The sequence below is a fragment of the Sturnus vulgaris genome, chromosome 1 (genome assembly GCF_052056855.1).
Source record: "Sturnus vulgaris isolate bStuVul1 chromosome 1, bStuVul1.hap1, whole genome shotgun sequence".
NCBI classification, from domain to species: Eukaryota; Metazoa; Chordata; class Aves; order Passeriformes; family Sturnidae; genus Sturnus; species Sturnus vulgaris.
In genome coordinates this window covers 43,007,652-43,025,976 of record NC_142243.1, presented here as the reverse complement: position 1 = coordinate 43,025,976, position 18,325 = coordinate 43,007,652, and the positions used below count along the sequence as shown (strand labels likewise).

General features: G+C 38.9%; 1 protein-coding gene across 2 annotated transcripts in view; it reads right to left on the bottom strand.

The window, feature by feature from the left end:
- ANO10 (anoctamin 10) overlaps positions 1–17,647 on the bottom strand; it is a 122,480-nt gene extending 104,833 nt beyond the window's left edge. The window contains exons 1-9 of one of the 2 annotated variants that reach the window (XM_014884056.2): positions 17,539–17,647; positions 14,200–14,373; positions 12,994–13,176; positions 11,428–11,562; positions 9,770–9,889; positions 7,285–7,854; positions 4,912–4,967; positions 3,382–3,456; positions 2,254–2,436 (exon numbers count right to left, since the gene is read on the bottom strand). In XM_014884056.2, coding sequence (XP_014739542.1) covers positions 2,254–2,436; positions 3,382–3,456; positions 4,912–4,967; positions 7,285–7,854; positions 9,770–9,889; positions 11,428–11,562; positions 12,994–13,176; positions 14,200–14,359 — 1,482 coding nt within the window. In that variant the 5' untranslated portion in view covers positions 14,360–14,373; positions 17,539–17,647. Of the gene's footprint in view, positions 1–2,253; positions 2,437–3,381; positions 3,457–4,911; positions 4,968–7,284; positions 7,855–9,769; positions 9,890–11,427; positions 11,563–12,993; positions 13,177–14,199; positions 14,374–15,295; positions 16,970–17,538 lie in introns of those variants that run through there. The other variant, XM_088164648.1, reaches the window with a different exon arrangement.
- Between the last annotated feature and the right edge of the window lie 678 nt (positions 17,648–18,325).

The window sequence follows — 18,325 nt, the reverse complement described above, 5'->3', positions numbered from 1 at the left end:
GAGAGAGGCAATAGAAGTCTGCAAGCTCACAAATAAGCATGGTGTACTCATTAATTTCATTTCTCACTTGAGCTCATTTTGAATTTCCACAGTATAGTTCAGTCTACAAACCAATCTGCAGGCCAGAGCATGAACAGCTACCTAACTTCTAAAGCCATTAAGGTTTTTTCCTCAGAAACATTTTGTACAAACTAAATTTTACTAAGGTCTTCTTTACGGATATTTACAGGAACACTCACTGGAATGGCAGCCACACATCTGCTACTGCTATCATTTTCTCAGACAATCACTGCAGGCTGAGAAAGAGCTTTCCTCTGTGCTCCTCCTTCTGGTTATTGCACAGTACTCCCATTGAATCCTCACACTTCTCATTTCCTTGCCCAATACGTACTGGCTTTTAGAATAGCAGAGTATAAAGTAAATAAGTATTCATTCTTCTCCTACTCAATTTATGAAACTTTGTGTAGGAAAACAGGAGTCTGAGATGATGTCAAAGAAATTTCTAACTGTGCCATCAGCAGTCACGAGATCAGCTACAGCATCAAGGAAACAAAAGCAAGGAACAAACTAAGGAGGGAAATTAACTAGAGGAGTAAAGCAGAAATTAGAAATATAATTTAAAAATTATTGCAGAATGTTTTTACATCTAAACAGGGTTAAGGGCTGGATATTTGAAAAGTAAGCGAGAATGAGGACAAAAAGAACAGAGAATTAAATGCTGAAGAGTATGTGAAAGAACGAATCAAAACAAAAGAACCTGAAACACAGAATTCTGTCAAGACTCCTCAGTTACTAAGCAGTCAAATGCTTCCCCCTTGTGACAGTTTTAATTTTAGAAATATTCTTTCCTGCTGACAGCTCACTGCTTGCAAACAAATCAGCAGTCTAATATGGTTTATTCACAAGCACAGCAAAACAATAATCTTTAGATTGAATATAAAATTAAGGCTTTGACTACACAGTATTTAGAACTAAAACTGAGGCTAACAGTGGACACAACCAAGGCAAAGTCCTAACTCTCTCCAACTGACCTCTTGGATCCCCATGAAAAAGCATTCAGGGCACAACAGTACAACAGGTGCAGATTCATTTGATCCAGCTCTGCACAAGAAGCACTGGCAATGTGACTCAGAGACACCACACCGGCTTTGTATGGGACAGCTGAGAATCAGGAGTCAGCTCAGGTCTAAGAGGCAGAGCTTACTTGGTCAGGCCTGATGCTGACACACAACTCTGGGAGCTGTGCTGGCCGATGTGCAGGTGTAGTGCTGGACTGTGCTGATTTACCAGCTCAGACACTTACACAGAGACTTCTGCTGTGCTCTGCACTGCAAGACAGGCTGTCTAATTCTCTCTCCCTCCAACCTTCACACAGGAACACATTTGTACAGTTTTTAAATTGTAAAGGTGATAGCTCTTTCTCCTTTTCCCATTTCATGGCACTTCATGCAGGAAGAGAGGAATCTGATATGGTGTTATTATCGAATTTCAAACTGCTAATGTGTACCTTTTACATGAAAGGTACACTATCTAAATGTACTTCTTATTCTGTAAAAGCAAAAATCATACAGTATTAAGACTCTTGTGACTGTGTTTGCAGCATCTGATCAAGTTGTCAGCCTACCTGTGAGGCCTTAATATACACACTGATGTCCACTGTGTAAATTCCTTTAGAATTTTAAGTAATGAATTGCATGAAATCTGCTAAATACAATTTAAATTATACTGGGTAGGAGGTGGTCAAGAACAGAACCAGGAAGACAATGAATACCAAAGCTGTGGTTTCAAGAGGCAAGAGCATCCAGCAGAAGTAATGTTTTGAAGAGTTGGTTTCTTCTGTCCTCCATTTCTGACCCCATCCAGACCTAAGTGGTCTCTCAGGCTCTAGTTTAACTGACCATTTAAATTAGTACCACTGCAAAATCAAACCAAAACAGAAACACTTTCCCTCTTCCCTGTGCCAGCCTACTGAAGCATATTACACAAATAATTCTTTCCAGTGATATGGGGTTAGGTAGCTCTACACAGAGCTGGTCATTCCTTCCCCTTTATTCTGGTGTTACTAGGATCCTGCACTGTATCCACTTTCCAGATAGAGGATAACATACAGCTGCACAGCTACCGGCAAAACTGAGGAAGCTGGAAATAAACTGCCACGCCAGAAAGCTAAAAATATTCCTGTTTGCCTTGGCTAATGTCTCTATCAACCAAAGCCCAGAAAAGCTTTAACTCTTTTAAAGTACTTCAACATACCAAATAGGTTCCCATTTCTTTCTCCATGTTGACCTGTTCAGCTAATGACAGGTCTGTATCAGTTTTCTTGGAACACATGCGTTTCTTCATCCTCCTGTTGTATCTCTTTTGGAGCCAGTAAGGAAGCAAGGATTCTGCAAATTGGTTGAGGATCTGTGAAGTTATCAGCAAAGTGGCCAAGCTCTTAAGATAAAAAAAAGAAATTAAAAAAAAAATCAACTGTGTTGAAGCTACGATCATTTGCAATTCTGTGAGCTCGAGTAACACTGTAACTATACTATGAAAATAAGGCCAGTCTAACAAACCTAGAAATCACATGAAAAGTGCAGATGATCTAGTTCCCATCCTTTGTTGTGCACTGAAAAGGACTAATTAGGAGTTAGTAGTCTAAGTATTTTGTGTATCTGGTTTTATCTTGAAAACAGTAAACCACATACAATGAAGGGTAAGGCATATTTAATACATGGCAATGACAATCACAGAGCTAAAGACTGAATTTTTTTCCATGTTTTTCATTTCTTAATTTTACCTGAAAGTAGAGGAAATGTCACAAATGTTATGTTTGGTATAGGTACGTCAAGTGTTTTGCTAGAGATCACTTTAGAGTAACAGAGGACTTGAGCTGAAGTTCTTGGTGTACTGCTCATTATGTTTAGAGCAAAAATATTTTCCTTATACCAAATTTTCATGCATTTGAGTGTGAAGTTGATTTAAAATACCAACTACTAATTATTTTTTCTTTTATTTATTCTCAAATCTTCACTGTAGTCGAACTTAATCACAATCCTATCCTCAAGAGCCTCTCATTAAGACTACAGAGAAGAACATCTTCTAACATAAAAGGAAACAAAGAGGAAATGAAAATTTCCCAGTCTCATCTGTGTGAGAGAATAATCAAATTTATTTGAAAACAGTTCCTCATTTACACAGAGAGAAAGAATTACTCTACTCTTATGATTTGCAATAATGTTAAGGGAACTGAAACATGGAAGCTGGATTTCTAAGAAAATATAGGTGAACTATATTAATTGCCAAGTTTGTGTTTTAGAATAACCATTGAAGTCTGTTTCAATGAATCCTTTATTTCCCTAGATTCATCAGCATTCTTTAGATGTTCTTGGAACTCACCTGCCTCAAAAGCTTCATATCAAACAACACAAAGGCAATGTAGAAGAGAGATGCAAAACAATTTAAGAAGTTGAACTGCAAATAAAAATATTTGGTTTTAGTACTTGAGCAAAAGTTCAGATGCAAATTATCATCTAACTTAACAGCTGCCTTGACTAAATGGCTTCCATGAAAATGCAAACTGTCCATCATAATTTTCTTTATAATTTTTAAACCTTAGGTCAGAAAAAACACTTTTATAATATTGGTCTTACTCAGTTTTTCACTTAACAAACTTAAGGCTTTCCTAAAGCAAAGTGTATAAAGAGAGCTACAAATGAATTATGAAATGTGGACATTAAAAATACATCACCTTCTACTTTCATTTTTTTGGCAACTTCTACGGAAAACATTAGAAAATGGATACAATGATCTTTATTTAGAGTAGTGACTTTTTTTTTAGAGAAATACTTTGTCAAAATATATGCGTTGGGTGATATGTCTCTCAATCTCTAAAATTGTTCCTTTGTATCTGTCAGTCGCAGTTTATGTTTAATCACTTCAAAAGGTTTTATGGCCAAGAAAAATATTCCCTGCTTCTACAACGGGACATAATCACAGTATTTAATCAAACTCTGATGTTTCCCACTTGCTGTAAGTGCTGCAGCTCCTGTTTTGGAGCTCTTGGCCAATACAGGTTATATTGGGAGAGCAGAGAGCCATTCACAGACCGAGAATGAAAACTGGGGGAAACTTACACTTGACATTTCATAATTTTTAAAATAATTTTGTATAAATACCCTATAGGGAAAAAGAAATGGTTCTAAGTTTTATGAGAAAGGCTACAGGACAAGACAAAGCTATAAGTGATATCTACAGCAGTTTTAGCTCTAGAGGTTACCAGTAACAGATGGGTAACACGGAGATTTAACACCAAAAAAAAAAACCCAAAACAAAACAAACAAACAAAACCCAAATAAACACACACACATACAAAAACATGGTGAAGGAAATAAAGAAGGAACTCTAAGGAAATTGAGGAAATAAAAAAGGAATAAACTTAAATGACCTTTTCAAAAAGGAAACAAGAAGATTAGATAAAAGAAATAGATCCCCATATGCTATGAACTACACAGGAGTAGACTGATGGACAGGTATTTTCAAGTTCCTCTGACTAGTTGTCTGAATGTTAGTACAGGTGGAAGTTAACACATGAACTTTTCAAAATATTGTTTACCATAAAATCGTGCAAAAATTGAATGGACTAGTTCTCAGCTGAAGACCACACCAAGTAACAGAAACATATATACAGCATCCTAATGAAAGAACAATTTGACACAAATAAAAAGCCAACTCTCCACTGTAAAAGAGGTATCTAAAATAAGTCTAGCAGTTACTGCAACCATAACAGAAATTTTGTTTACTCTGATATTTGTGCTATTTGGCCTTGAGCAAAACTGTAGGTCGCTGGGGTAATGCCAGGAAAGCACTAATAAAACATAGCACAAGCTTTTAAAATAATTTTTAAAGCTGCTTATGTGACATACTTACCACTAAAACCTTCAGAATTAAATGATTCTGATATGAAGATTCCAGCCTATGATTTTCTAAAATACCAACAAAATTATTAATTAGTAAACAGCAGAAGCTCCTACCATGCTACACATTGCTATCCAAAGAGTGAACAGCCACTTTCACTCGGCATGAAAGTTACTTATTTAATGGTTTATATTATTCCAACACCTCATGGTAGAAAGAATTTATACTGGACCAATACCTTACTCAATTTATGAAGCTAATCTGATCAACAGTATTATCATACATATTTTTGACTACAACTTCCAGATTTTTCCTACTGCAAAAGTTTCTTCTTTTATATATTTCTTATTTCTTTTATAAAAGAAAAACCATCCACTGCTCTTAAGACTTTACAAAATGTGTCTAGTTATTGATTGCTCTTTGGTTGAAAACTAATGCAAGACTAATCGGAATATATAATGAAAAGTAACAATACCAAATTTGATTTAAAATGAGTAAATGCTCACAGAAATATTTTCTCTCCAAGGAATTTTGATAAGACCCTATACTCTAAAGCAAGACTAGAGTATGTGAAGTTCAACACATGCATTACTCATTCTAAATTGAGATTTTCAGTTCATTCAACATAAACTGTCAGAACCTAGTATTTCAGGAAGGCTGATTTATTAGAGGGGAGAAAAGGGAAGTGGATGGGAGATTTTCAATTTCTTTCTGCTGTTTTGTTAGATTGTACCTTTAAGCCCTGGGTAAGCAGTAACTGGGAAGGCAGCACACTATCATGACTTGTGTCAACAAGACTGAAAGGAGACACCATCACCTACGGACCTTGCTCAGGACAAAACAGCAGAGCTCTAACAGGAGCATCAAGTTAGGCATGACATGTGAAAATGCACTTAAGTGACTGCAATTTTTACTTTTTGCTTTTGCTACACCATCAACTTTCATGATAAATGGGTGCAAGAGGGGGGCTTAAAATACCCCAGGTTGTTTCCCCATGCTTTGTCACTTTAGCTTCTGAAGTCAGATACTACCTGAAAATATGTCAGGTGGGAGAGAAAATAGGACAACCAGATGAGCTTTTCAGCCTATTCAGAGCATGACAGCAGAAACAAACTGGATTCCACAGAAAAGGCACAAGATGTGAGTGTACCAGGTTATATAAATACTGCCTCTGCTGAATATGAAACATCAGCTTAAGTCTGGATAAAAAATGCTTGAGTTGCCTGTTAAAGACATTTTAGTCTATCAGATCAACATAACTGGGTATTTCACAGAAATGCCTTTTCTTGAGTATACTAAAAACACTGAAACAAAACAGCCAGCTGAGCCCTAGATCCAATTTTAAAGATCATTATTTAAATAAAAATCTTCAACAAACAAAGAAATTGCCTGCTTTTACTATCATGGATGTCAAGTTGAATTTCTGAGCAAATCATTTTTGGCAAACATAACCAACCCCCACTTCAACACCTCTTTTTATTCTGTCTTCTGCATCAATCTCCCTTTTGCTTTATCTTTCTTAATTTTCTGGGTCTCCAGCTTTAATAATCTGGATTCTGTCCTGCAAATCAATGCCATATGGAGCTACACAAAGCAGTTTATTCTCCGTTAGCTTAATCTATTAACTTTGTCTGAAAGTGACTTCACATGTCTGTAGAAGTGCTAAAATTCCAAATAAACACTGTCCTTATGTTAGGTTACAAAACACAAGGCCCAATCTGTTAAATAAATCATATGCACAAGGTGGGGGGAAAAGGTAATCTATTATAACATCTCTTCTGAGAGTGCCCAGAGAAACAGATTTTAATTGGGATGTGGAATTCCAGTCTTTATTATGTATGTAGCATACATAAACACTCTCATGTGAGTGGGCTTAGATTTGGTTCCATTATCTCAGTGCCTCAGTCCTCTGCACTGATGTACAAGAGACTAAAGCATAGTAAGCAAACCCAGGTTATGAGTGCAACTTGCCAGGACAATCCTTCCTGCCATCCATGCACCTCTGAGCTCTTCTCCTCACGTTCTGTCCCCGCCCCTTTTGTCAGCACTACGGCTGAGACAGCCAGACAAAGAGCTAAATCAGGGACCAAGAGCTAAATCTGCACCAAAGGCAGAGAGAGGCTGAGGAGGAAGGCAGGATCACCCCTTCTGACAGCATGTCAGACTTAGACCAAAGTAAACCAAATATGAAACTGCAATCTCAGAACACTCAAAATACAGAAAGTTAAAATGGCCATTTCTTTTACCCCTCAGCAAAAACCTACTTTGGGAAATCTCTTTAGCATTCTGTTGAAAAAGAGCTCACTGCAATGTATTCTGCAAAGAAACAAATTCTAAGTATGTGGGATTCTAACTTGAAAGAAGAAGAACGAACAACTTTCTTACCCCACGATGTTAAGAATTCAGCAGCATAACGATAGATACGGTTCATAATTTCAATCACAACGGCATAGATGATACTGGGCACGTACAGCATCAAGCTGCTGAAGTTAGACTCATTCTCTTTGTGATAATCCAGAGCCCACTGCTCCAAGTCAAAGTAAATCATCATCACGTACAGTGAGAAGTAGAGGCAAAGGCACACAAATGGTAAGGATACCAGGTAAATCCGTAACTGTCTCTTAATACTTGAGTACACTGGCTCCTCCCTCCCTGTGACAGGATTGATCCCCAGCACGCCATGGAAGCCTGGTCTTGGCTCTTCAAACTGTCGTTTCATCAGCAGCGTGCCCCAGCGGTAGGTCAGGATGGCGCACATCCGCTTCCAAACCTCCAGTATCACAGTGGACCACAGCAGATTGAACGTGGCAAACATCACGTATTTGTCATAGTCTTCCCACGCAAACACGTAATAAGGAATCCCAATGACAGCCATCGGAATCAAAGCAAATGTGAAGTATTCTAAGAAGCCGAAGTAGAGAGCAATGGTTTCACCAAAGTAGCAGCGTATGTCATCTGCAGAAAGAAATTAATCAATTAAGACTACACTTAACAGAGATGTCAGTACTTGACCTTACATCAATTTACAACTTTCCATTGGTCAGAGTTTTTTTCTTCTAAATAACACTATGAATATCATTGCTTTTTCTTCCTTTCTTCACCACTATTACAAAAAGTCAGATGGTCATCTGAATTGGTTTTTTTAATGTTACATATATACCCACATAAACATACTATTCAAATAGCAAGGAAGTCAAACAGATAACCAGAGAAAGGGGGGGAGGAAAAAACCCAACCAAAGAGAAAACACTATCATCCTTGAAAACAGAATTGATCAATGAATGGCATGGAAGACATCTGAGGTAATAAAAACCAAACTTTAATAACAAGTGACACCCAGCTTCTGAAAACTCCCACTGGCATATGTATCCCTGAGAAATAAATTTGTTTCAGCTTGCTCAGAGAAGAAAAGGGCTAGCTGTGCTTTGACAACCCTCAAGGAACTGAAGGAATAGATGGACAGGTATATCAAAATCTTAAACACATCAGATAGAATAGCCTGGTTGAGATACTCTCTTCATCAGACAACTGATACACTAAATACATACTTGTTGTATTCACTGAGTTTTTCTGCTCCCATGCTACAGAGACTTAAAAAGTGCACTAGTACTAGTAATGGGTATATTTCATGACAGATGTATTACCTCCAAGACATATCACTTATATTACTAATTTTAAAAAATTGGATTATTATTCATGTAATCTAGAAGTGATTTGATATAGAAATGCCTATCAAATAGTTTAGAATGCTGAAATCTCTTTTCTTTGCCTGCTTGAACAACAAGATTGCTTGTATGCCACTCTTTTGTATTTACCAGCTTAAAGAAACAGCCATAGAAGCATGACCTCTGAATTGACACTAGAAATACACTACCACAGTGTATTACCTCGGTAATACACTCCCACAAAAAAAACCTCACATCCAATACCAGAATATTCTTATGGCTTACAAAACACTTCAGCAGAAGTTCACAATTGTCAAGCAGATAAAAGTCTCTGAAAACAAGAAGGAAAGGTAAACAGACAGAAGGATCAGCATTCCAACATCCCTGTCAATCAAAAATTCATTAACAAATACATTCAAATGTAGGTCATTAACATCATTTCACACTCCAACATGAAAGACATCCCTAAATTAGTACATACTTAACTGGCTCCTGGGATTTACTTCAAAATTTTGTATGGATTCAGTGTCAGTCCAAAAAAAACCCCTTTCTCACATAAACAAAAGACCAGCACACAATAAGGCTCCTAACACAATACTCTGGAGTCAGGCATTATCGAGCCAGATCTTTTAACTTCCTGCAGCTCAGGAAAAAACCTCAAGCAATTGCAAGACCTAGAGATTTATAATCAGGCAAACTCCCAATGCTTATTTTCTTACTTTTAGATAAAGTTTACAGGTTTAAAGATTAGAATTTAGCTTTCTACATTGCCAGACTAAAAATTACATTCATTTTAAGATTATTCAGTGTCTAAAATATACTCAAGTGATGCTGGCATGCAACAACATACAGTCTTCATTCAGACAATGAATTTAAGACAAACACTTTTGACACACCTATAACACAAAAAAGCTTTGGGAGCTCCAGACACGTGGGAGCTTGTCAAGTTGGTTTGAAAAAACATTCTTGGATTGGACCATTCCTGCTTTACTGATGGGTGGGGAGAATTTGTGATGTGCAGACTGCTGTTACATGGAAACTCACAGACACTGAATGTGCAGACTCTGGAACCACCAATTTTACAAGTCTAGAACCATTTCAGCAGGTCACATAGGAAACACTAAAAGATGAAAAACTTGTTCAAAAAGAGCAGTCTATTTTCATGACTCCACTGCATGACCACAATGCAAAGGCTGCTCACATACCTAAAGGTTGATAACCAACTTTCACTCGGCCATACCAGCTGTGACTAAGTTTTTTCAATTCTTCTTTATCATGCAGAGGGAAGATTTGAACAAGAATACCGCTGGTCAATAACCTTCTCACTAGAAGAGAAAAGAAAAAATAAGACACCTAGCACTCCATCAAAGGACAGTGAAGTTGACATAAGTGAATAGGTTATGTTGTGTACTTAGCAAGCCTAAAGTTTCTTTGAAATAGATCTAGCACTCAAATCCTAAAATAAAAGTCTTATGATAATTAAAAAATTATAGAGAGCAGTTATACCCATGCCTGCAAACACTGTGCTGTCCACTGGAAGACAAAGAGCAACCTTTCTACATACAATAACTACTCCACAGCTTTGCAATATAATCAGATGCAGCTTCAATAGCAAGAAGTGCTACAGGTCAGGACTGAAATGTCACATGTAGCTTTGTGGGGATAGCAACAAAGCCATCATTGTATTAATTATAGGAAAGATACAAAAAAAACCCTTTAAAATCTCAGTTTAATTCATGAATTAAATCACATCTTCATTGCAAACAAACTACATATTCCACAATTTGTATTTAGCTTTGTTATGGAAAGCAATAGTACATGTGTGGACAAACAATTAACAAACTGCTCTGAAGTTACAGCCATAGATAAAAGAAAATAAATTAAAAAACAGGGAGGCACTGGACACTTGACAGTATTTTACTATTTCCCATCATCATCTGTTTGATGTAACTAAAAAAATACCTTGGCTATATAAAATAATTACCAATATAAATGATATCTACATTTATTTACACTTTTTTTAACCACTAATACTCACAGATCTCCTTCTCTAATGACCAACAATAATTAATAAATATACTGTTAATAAAAGGATATACAATTATTAAGATACATTCTCCTAAGAATCTGTAGCATCTCTGCCAACAAAATACTTTCAGGTACCATAAAAATAGCACCAGCTTTCATTACTTCTTTCTCCTATGAAAAGGGAAGGCTCTTGAAGTAAAGAGGAAGATCAGTGAAACTAAATAAATTAAATAAAACTTCCTTCCTATTATGAAATTTATAACTCTGGAGCACTGGTACTCATTCCAGTATTTTTACACAGAAAGAATCCAAATTATATAATTATGTAACTTAAACAACAAATACTTTCGGTGCTAATTAAAAATAATGTATAGCACCAACATGTGCAAAAAGTACCCAGCTAAAGAGAACATAAGTCCAGACTCTCAGCCTCACAGAATGACTCAGGATGGAAGCCCTCTGGAAGTAATCTGGTCCACCTTCCTGCTCAAGGTAGCTGTGGCTTAAATTGTGCTGCTTAGGGCCTTGTCTAGTGAGGATTTAGAAGCCTCCCAGCACAGTTACCAAAAATCGCTTTAAATCCCTGATCAAATGTTTGATTGCCCTGTTGAGAAAAATACTTTCCTGATACTTATTCAGAATTTCTCTTGTTGCATTATGCTTCCATTGCCTTTTGTCCTATTACTGAAGCAGTGAAAAAACAAAGTTAGTTAAAAATGGTGGGACTTGAACATCCGAAGGATTTCTCTTCATTAGAGGAAGATTAATTTTTTTTCACCATGAACACTATGCTACATCAACACAGTGAGTTAGAGCAACAAACTACATTACTTACCAATTGATTTTCCTGGGTACAGCTTTGCCTGAGGATATCCAGGGATCATTTTCTCATTTTTGGCTCTCAAATTTTCAAGTTCATGTTTGATGATGTACTGACATTCTGCCATTGTAAGGAAATTGTGATTGTCATCTAAATAAAAAGGAAGGTTGTTTGAAATGATGCAGCACAGGAATACAACCCTGGAAGCAAACAACTACAAAAAAATTACCAGAATCGGGGGGGGGGGGGGGGAAGAATTACAGCAACAAGCCTGTGTCAACCCCATCAATTTATCATCATGGAAACAAGAGTCAGATTTCCTTGAGATAAAAACAATTTTTTCCCTCTTTATGAATAAGAAACTATAGGGAATGCCCTAAATACACTAACTATGAAGTTAAATATCAATAAGACTCTAATACAAAGAATAACAGTATAGTATTAGTTTAATTGGACAACCAGAAATACTGTCAAGACAACATAGACTGCAGGGTTTCTTTTCTAGGTGACAATTTCTCTGATTGCACCTGAATAAAACTAAAATTACATTTGTGTTTGTAAAAGAAAAAATACCAGGAGATGCAGCCAAAAATATATTTCCAGCAGCTGGAAATCCAGCTAATCCTAGAGATTCTGTGAACACTGGAATTTGTGTCAGATTTGCATTAATAATGCAAAGGCATGAAAGAAACGGAAGTGGCACTTTTGCAACTGACAGTTCTTTGGAAGGCTTTCTAACAAAGGAAGGCTTTCAGGAAAGCAAGGTCACAAAAGTAAAGACACTGCAACAGTTATTGCACAGCAGTGGTGTTGAGCAAAACTGCCACTGAACAACAAAACTTAAAAATTGTTTCAGACAGACCCAAGAACTTTTACACTGAAAATGTGGTGAAAGGCATCACTCAAACAGGCACATTAGAAGTATTAGCAAGACTAAGCTGGAACTCCAATATTTACCTGCAGAGCAAAAAATGAGTTCTGCCACTGTAGGGGCATTAAATACCTTACAAGCAGCACATTTAAAATGAAATGTTCCTATGTTGGCACCCCCACAAAATAAAAGAGGAAAAGGAATGATTCCACTAATCATGCCCAAATCCCACTGAATGAATCTGTAGTGTTAATTATTGTTTGTTGGAGGCATACATGTAACAGAGAAAAATGTTTCTATTCTTTCCAGCTAATTTAAAGGCAATAAGCCTCAAAACTGGCTCACAGAAATTAAATTGCTACATTAATTCATAACATGGATAGTTAATAATAAAATCATGTTTATCAACTATATTTCTTGTCTTATTTTCCAAGGAAATCTTCCATACAAGTAAGAGACTATTTGGAGCATAGAAAAACATGACGGAATAGACAAGCAAACAATTAAAGCCATGTGTAAGAAACCAAAATTTATTATATGACCTGAATTTCCATAGTAAAAACAAGTAGTTTTTTCATGGCTTGATCTTCCACATGTTGTTCACAGCTACCATTCCAAGGAATAGAAAGACAGTAAAAGATTTAGCAGTTTAATTGGTTATAATCTTTGGTCACCAATTTGCAATGACATAGATTCCTACAATTGCTTACCTGCAAAATGTTTGAAAGTTTTTCTACTGCTGTATGTAAAAGTTCTCATTGAGTTATCATTGCATTCCTTCACCAAACCTACAGTTTCAGCTCCCAGCAACAGCCTTAAGTGGGAAGCTCCAACTAGATAAATATTTTCAACTCCATTTTCCGTAACCAGCGGTTGAATCAGCAGTTGTGCGCCTTTAAAGTAAAGAGGGGTAAAATAAGCAAGAAAATACATTAAAATTACATCTAAAAGCTCTAGCATTTTAGCATCCAATATACTGGCCCTCGCTAATATGAGTGCTAAAAATATCTCTTTGCAAGAGCACAGAGAGTTAAGGTTTCAACAGCACTTGACATAGGGTGTTCAGCATCTTGCAGGGTCACCTCCTGATTTAGCCCTGTTTCTGTTGAAGCATTCTCAACAATGAAATGGAACAATGGGGACCGTTTGGATCTGTACCCCTACAGTTCACACCATAAAAGCAAGAAGTGCTTCTGCAAACAGTCCCACTGGTTTTAAAGAGACTAGATTTTTGAAGCAGAAACACCCCTAACTTACCTAACAGAGGCCTGAAAGCAAGTTTGCAGTCACAAATCCAGCCACAGAAATATTACTGACCATAAACTATAAGCTACAGCAGCTACAAATAATGACTTTTTTAAAAAGAGTTTTAAAAAGTCCAAGGAATTAAAAATCAATTAGCCTAACTTCAATTCCCAGAAGCATACCAAAATGAGTAATGGAATACTGTCTTTGTAAGACCGCACATGCTAACAAAAAATATAAATAAAATCCAACACGAAGTTATCAAGATTAATTTACTTTCTGCTAACTTAATTTTGTTCTACAACATGGTACGAAGGCTTATAGACAGGATCTAAAGTACCATGAGTTAGGCAAGGCTTACCATGTTTCTGTAAGCAACAGGAGAAACATGTCTAGACAACCACTATAAAAACTGACATCAAAACTACATTGAAACATAGCAGAGCTTCAGTGCAAAGAATGGAAGAATTCTAGAGTTCAACTGGCATTTGACCTTAAGCCAATATTTTCATTAATAATAGAGTTAAGTGGGTTCAAAAAATGCAAAATTAAATGAGACTGGCAAACAATTATACCACAAATTCCCTGAAAACTAATTTTCGGTATGCCTTCATATTATGGTGACAGCCAATTTGATTTTGAAGTGCTACAGAAGATCATACTGTACTCACCTCCATCTGCCTTTTTGTCCACAATTCGTTTAGTGAACCATTCTATGGTTTCTTCTTTGGTGCCTTTTGCAAGTTCAATTACTACCAGGGGCCTGAAGTTAGACTCAGCAGTATCCAAGAAAGACCAGCTTTCCACCATCTCTTTCTTTTTTTCCGCCATCTCTTCAGAGCTTGCTAAGGACAAAACCAAAATAAAATGCAATTGCTAAAAAATATCTGGTACAAATCTAAAAAACACAAAACTTTACTGTGGTGAGTTACACAAGTCTGTGCTTATTAAAGGCATAGGTGTGCACTTTTATGCACTTACTACTACCAGGTTGAGCAACCTCTGCAGTTGTCAAGATGCTACTGATCTCCCATGGCATTTAAGTCCTACTCTCTAGGTAGGAAAACTGTTGTTGCTATGTATAGCAAAGCAATAATGAGAGGAAAGCAAATTTAAAAAAAATTAAAAATAAGTAAGGTGAAACTATCCTCAAAAACAACAGCCTACAGCTTCCTCCAGTGTATTTTCAGCAAATGAAAACATTAACAGAAACTTAGTCAAACAGGTATTTAAAAATCAATAAACTTCTCATAATATGAGTATGCAAACACATTATAAGGAAGAACCTTCTCAGTTAATCTTGTGAAGCTTTAACCATACCAAGGAAACTTACACCATCCTGGGTAGGTGAGTAAGGCACCTATCATACTGATAGGCAAATTAAACTCAAAGCACTTAAATGACTTTTTGGAACCTATAAACCAAATGTTCTGTGACAAAGTCCAGCTCTAAAGCACTGGCAGCACAACTTGATGTGTAAATAATCCAAATGATCTAAGCAGGCTTTTATAGACTTGCAGACCCATTTAGGCTGGAAAGTGCCTTCAAGATTGAGTCCAACCATTAATGCAGAACTTCCAAGTCCACCACTAAACAATGTCCCCATACGAGTCACATCTACAGAGCTTCTAAATACCTTCAGGGATGGTGACTCAACCCTGGACAGCCTGTTTCAATGCCTGGCAACGTTCCATGATGAAAATTTTCACAGAATTTTAATGGCACAACTTGAAGCCATTTTCTCTTTGTTACTTGGCAGATCCCCACCTTGCAACCACCTCTTTTCAGACAGCTGTAGGGAGTGATAAGGTCTCCTCTGAGCCTTGTTTTCTTCAGGCTGAACAATCCCAGGCACTTCTCTTTTATCTTGTTACTAAATTTTATACAAATTATTCTACAGAGATCATTGTATCATGCTTCATAAAGCAACTTAGAAATGTTGATATAAAACAATAAATCTAGTAACTAACCTATTCCATTAAAAAAAAAAGTAAAGAAACCCCAACAAAAAAACCTATGACAGATTTAATTTACTAAATTTATAAGTTTGGGGAAGGTTTGGTGATTTTGGTTTGGTGATTTTGGGTTGGTTTTTTTTTGCTATTAACTTATAACTTGACTGAAGAAGAGAATTTACCCACTGCCCTTATGCAGTTTCCCCACTCTTGTTAAAATACTTTATTTCTAAGGAAGTTTCTCTAAGGATGCAGTTCAGCTTTTATGACCATCATACTTCTGTGATTCAAGGACAATTCAGTCTCCAGTATTTCATATAAATTATCCTACAAAATATAGTGATACTGTAAACATATGCACATCATAATAAACAAGTGTATTCTACTTGTCCATTTCAATTTACAGAAAAAAAGCTTTCAAGCGAAATTTCAATGGGGTTTTTTGTTAGTTTCACTTGCCTTTTCACATGCACACAATTCTGCAACATACAGATTTACAGCTCTGAACCCAAGTATTCATGTCTTTAAAAAAATGCACATTAATAAAGTATTTTTTAACATTTCAGATGTGTATCTGCACAAACAAAATGAACCAGAGAAAACCATAATCAGGGACGAGGTACTGTAACTGAGCTTGCTATTGGCTAACTACACTATCACAAGTCACTGCACCTTAATGCATGACTATCCATAATCAGGGGTTTGCAGGGTTTTGCTAAAATTACGCCTGGCACGTTATGTATGTTGCCATTTCTAAACTACTCAAAGAATGAAAAGCACTAGTTAATTATTAAATATTACCTACTGGTTAAGAATATCACTTTACAGAACAGTTATCTCTTGAAAACAGACTTTTTAATAAACAGTGCGCTACTTCAGTGAACTTGGCTCGTATCCTTTATTCAGAATCATTGTCCTTGGCATGGTGGCTGTGTAAGAATCACAGAATCATCACAGAATCAAAGAATAGTTTAGTCTGGACATACTTCAAAGAATCACCTAGTTCCAATTCCCCTGCCATGGGTGGGAACACCTTCCACTACACCAGGTTGCTCAGAGCCACATCCAGCCTGGCCTTGAACACTACTAGAGATGTTCAGGGATCCACAGCTTCTCTGGGCAACCTGTTCCAGTGCCTCATCACCCTCGCCGTAAAGAATTTCTTCCTAATATCTAATCTAAAACTACTCTCAGTTTGTTATTTTCAGCAATATTACTACTGAAAACTACAAGAGTTGAGGCACTCTTCCAAATCGTGCCCGCGTGGTTTCCAAATGTACGTTCCTAACAGGTTGTCCAACGCCCAGGACAGACTCTATGGGGTCTGTGGGAGGTAATCTGGGAGGTTATTTGGCCTCTTCTTTCATCCTACACACTGCGTAACTAGTGACAGACCCAGAAGCACGGTAACAAGCCAAAAACGCCCTCAAATCCCCGAGCTCCCGCTCTCACGAGTGGCTGGGTGGCGGTCACAATTAATTAGGTCGGAAAACAGTTCTGGGACCATCGACTCCAGCCCATGACCAAGGACCACCGTGCCAACTCAGGGCAGAGGGGGCTGCAGCCCTTTTCCAGGCGTGCCGGTGCAGAGCGACTCAGAACCAGACTCACCGCCCAGCCTCCCCCCCTCGGCAGCCCCGGGAGCCGCCACGTCCGGGCCGTGCCCGCTCTGAGCCGGCCCATCACGGCTCCTTCCCTCTGCCACGCTGCGCCTCGCTCTCCTTTTTTAGGAACCCAAATACGGGGGAGGAGAGCAGCCCGGCCGGTCCCGCCGCCAGCACGGCCGGTGACTCACTCCCTGCCCCCGGCCCGGCCGCGCTCGCCGGGGCCCCCGCCCTGCGCCGCTCCGCCCGCCGCGGCCGCACGCCGTGAGCACCGCTCCGAGCGCTACCGGGGCAGCGGGGAAAACGCTGCGGCTGTCACGGCCGCCCAGCCTTGGCACTGGGTCCGCGCCGCGGCGGGGTGGGCGGGAAGGGCGGAGGCTCCTCCCCTGGCGGCGGCGCAAGCAGCGAGAGCCCCTTCCCGCTGAGTGCCGGCCGCCCACTCCCCACTCACCGCCGGTGCCGGCTCCACATCCGCAGGGCAGGGCGGGGCGGAGGCGGGCGGCGGCCGCAGGCACCGGGCGCTGCCAGGACGGGCGCCGGGCCGGCCCAGCGTGACACCGCCCGCCGCTGCCACTGGCCACGCCCCTCGCCGGGCCCCGGCCCGGCCCGTGTCGGCCTGCCCGCCCGCCCCTTCTGCGGCCTTTCAAAATGCTCCGGTGTTTTAACAATTCTCCAGTGTCACTGTTTCAGCAACGCTCGTATGGACTGCCAGCTCTCACTTCATCCTCTTGTTTATTTCTACCTCTTGCCGTCTGTGCTGCCTCTTGTCACAGAATCAGTTAGGTTGGAGAAGACCATCGACTATGATTAAACAGCACTGTGTCAACCAGACCATGGCACTGAGTGCCACATCCAGTCTGTCTTTAAACACCTCCAGGGACCGGACCTCACCACCTCCTTCGACAGTCCATTCCAATATTTATTCACTCTTTCTGTGAAAAAATTCCTCCTGATGGCCAACCTAAACCTCCCCTGGCATAGCTTGAGACTACGTCTTCTTGTCCTGTGCTGGGGACAAGAAACCAACCTTCACCTGGCTGCACCCGCCTTTCAGGTAGTTGTAGAGAGCAGTAAGGTCACCCCTGAACCTCCTTTTGTCCAGGCCAGACACCCCCAGCTCCCTCAGCTGCTCCTCCACTTATGCTTCAGATCCTTTGCCAATTCCACTGTTCTTCTCTGGACTTGCTCCAGCACCGCGATGTCCTTCCTGATCTGAGAGGTCCAAAACTGTGCACAGC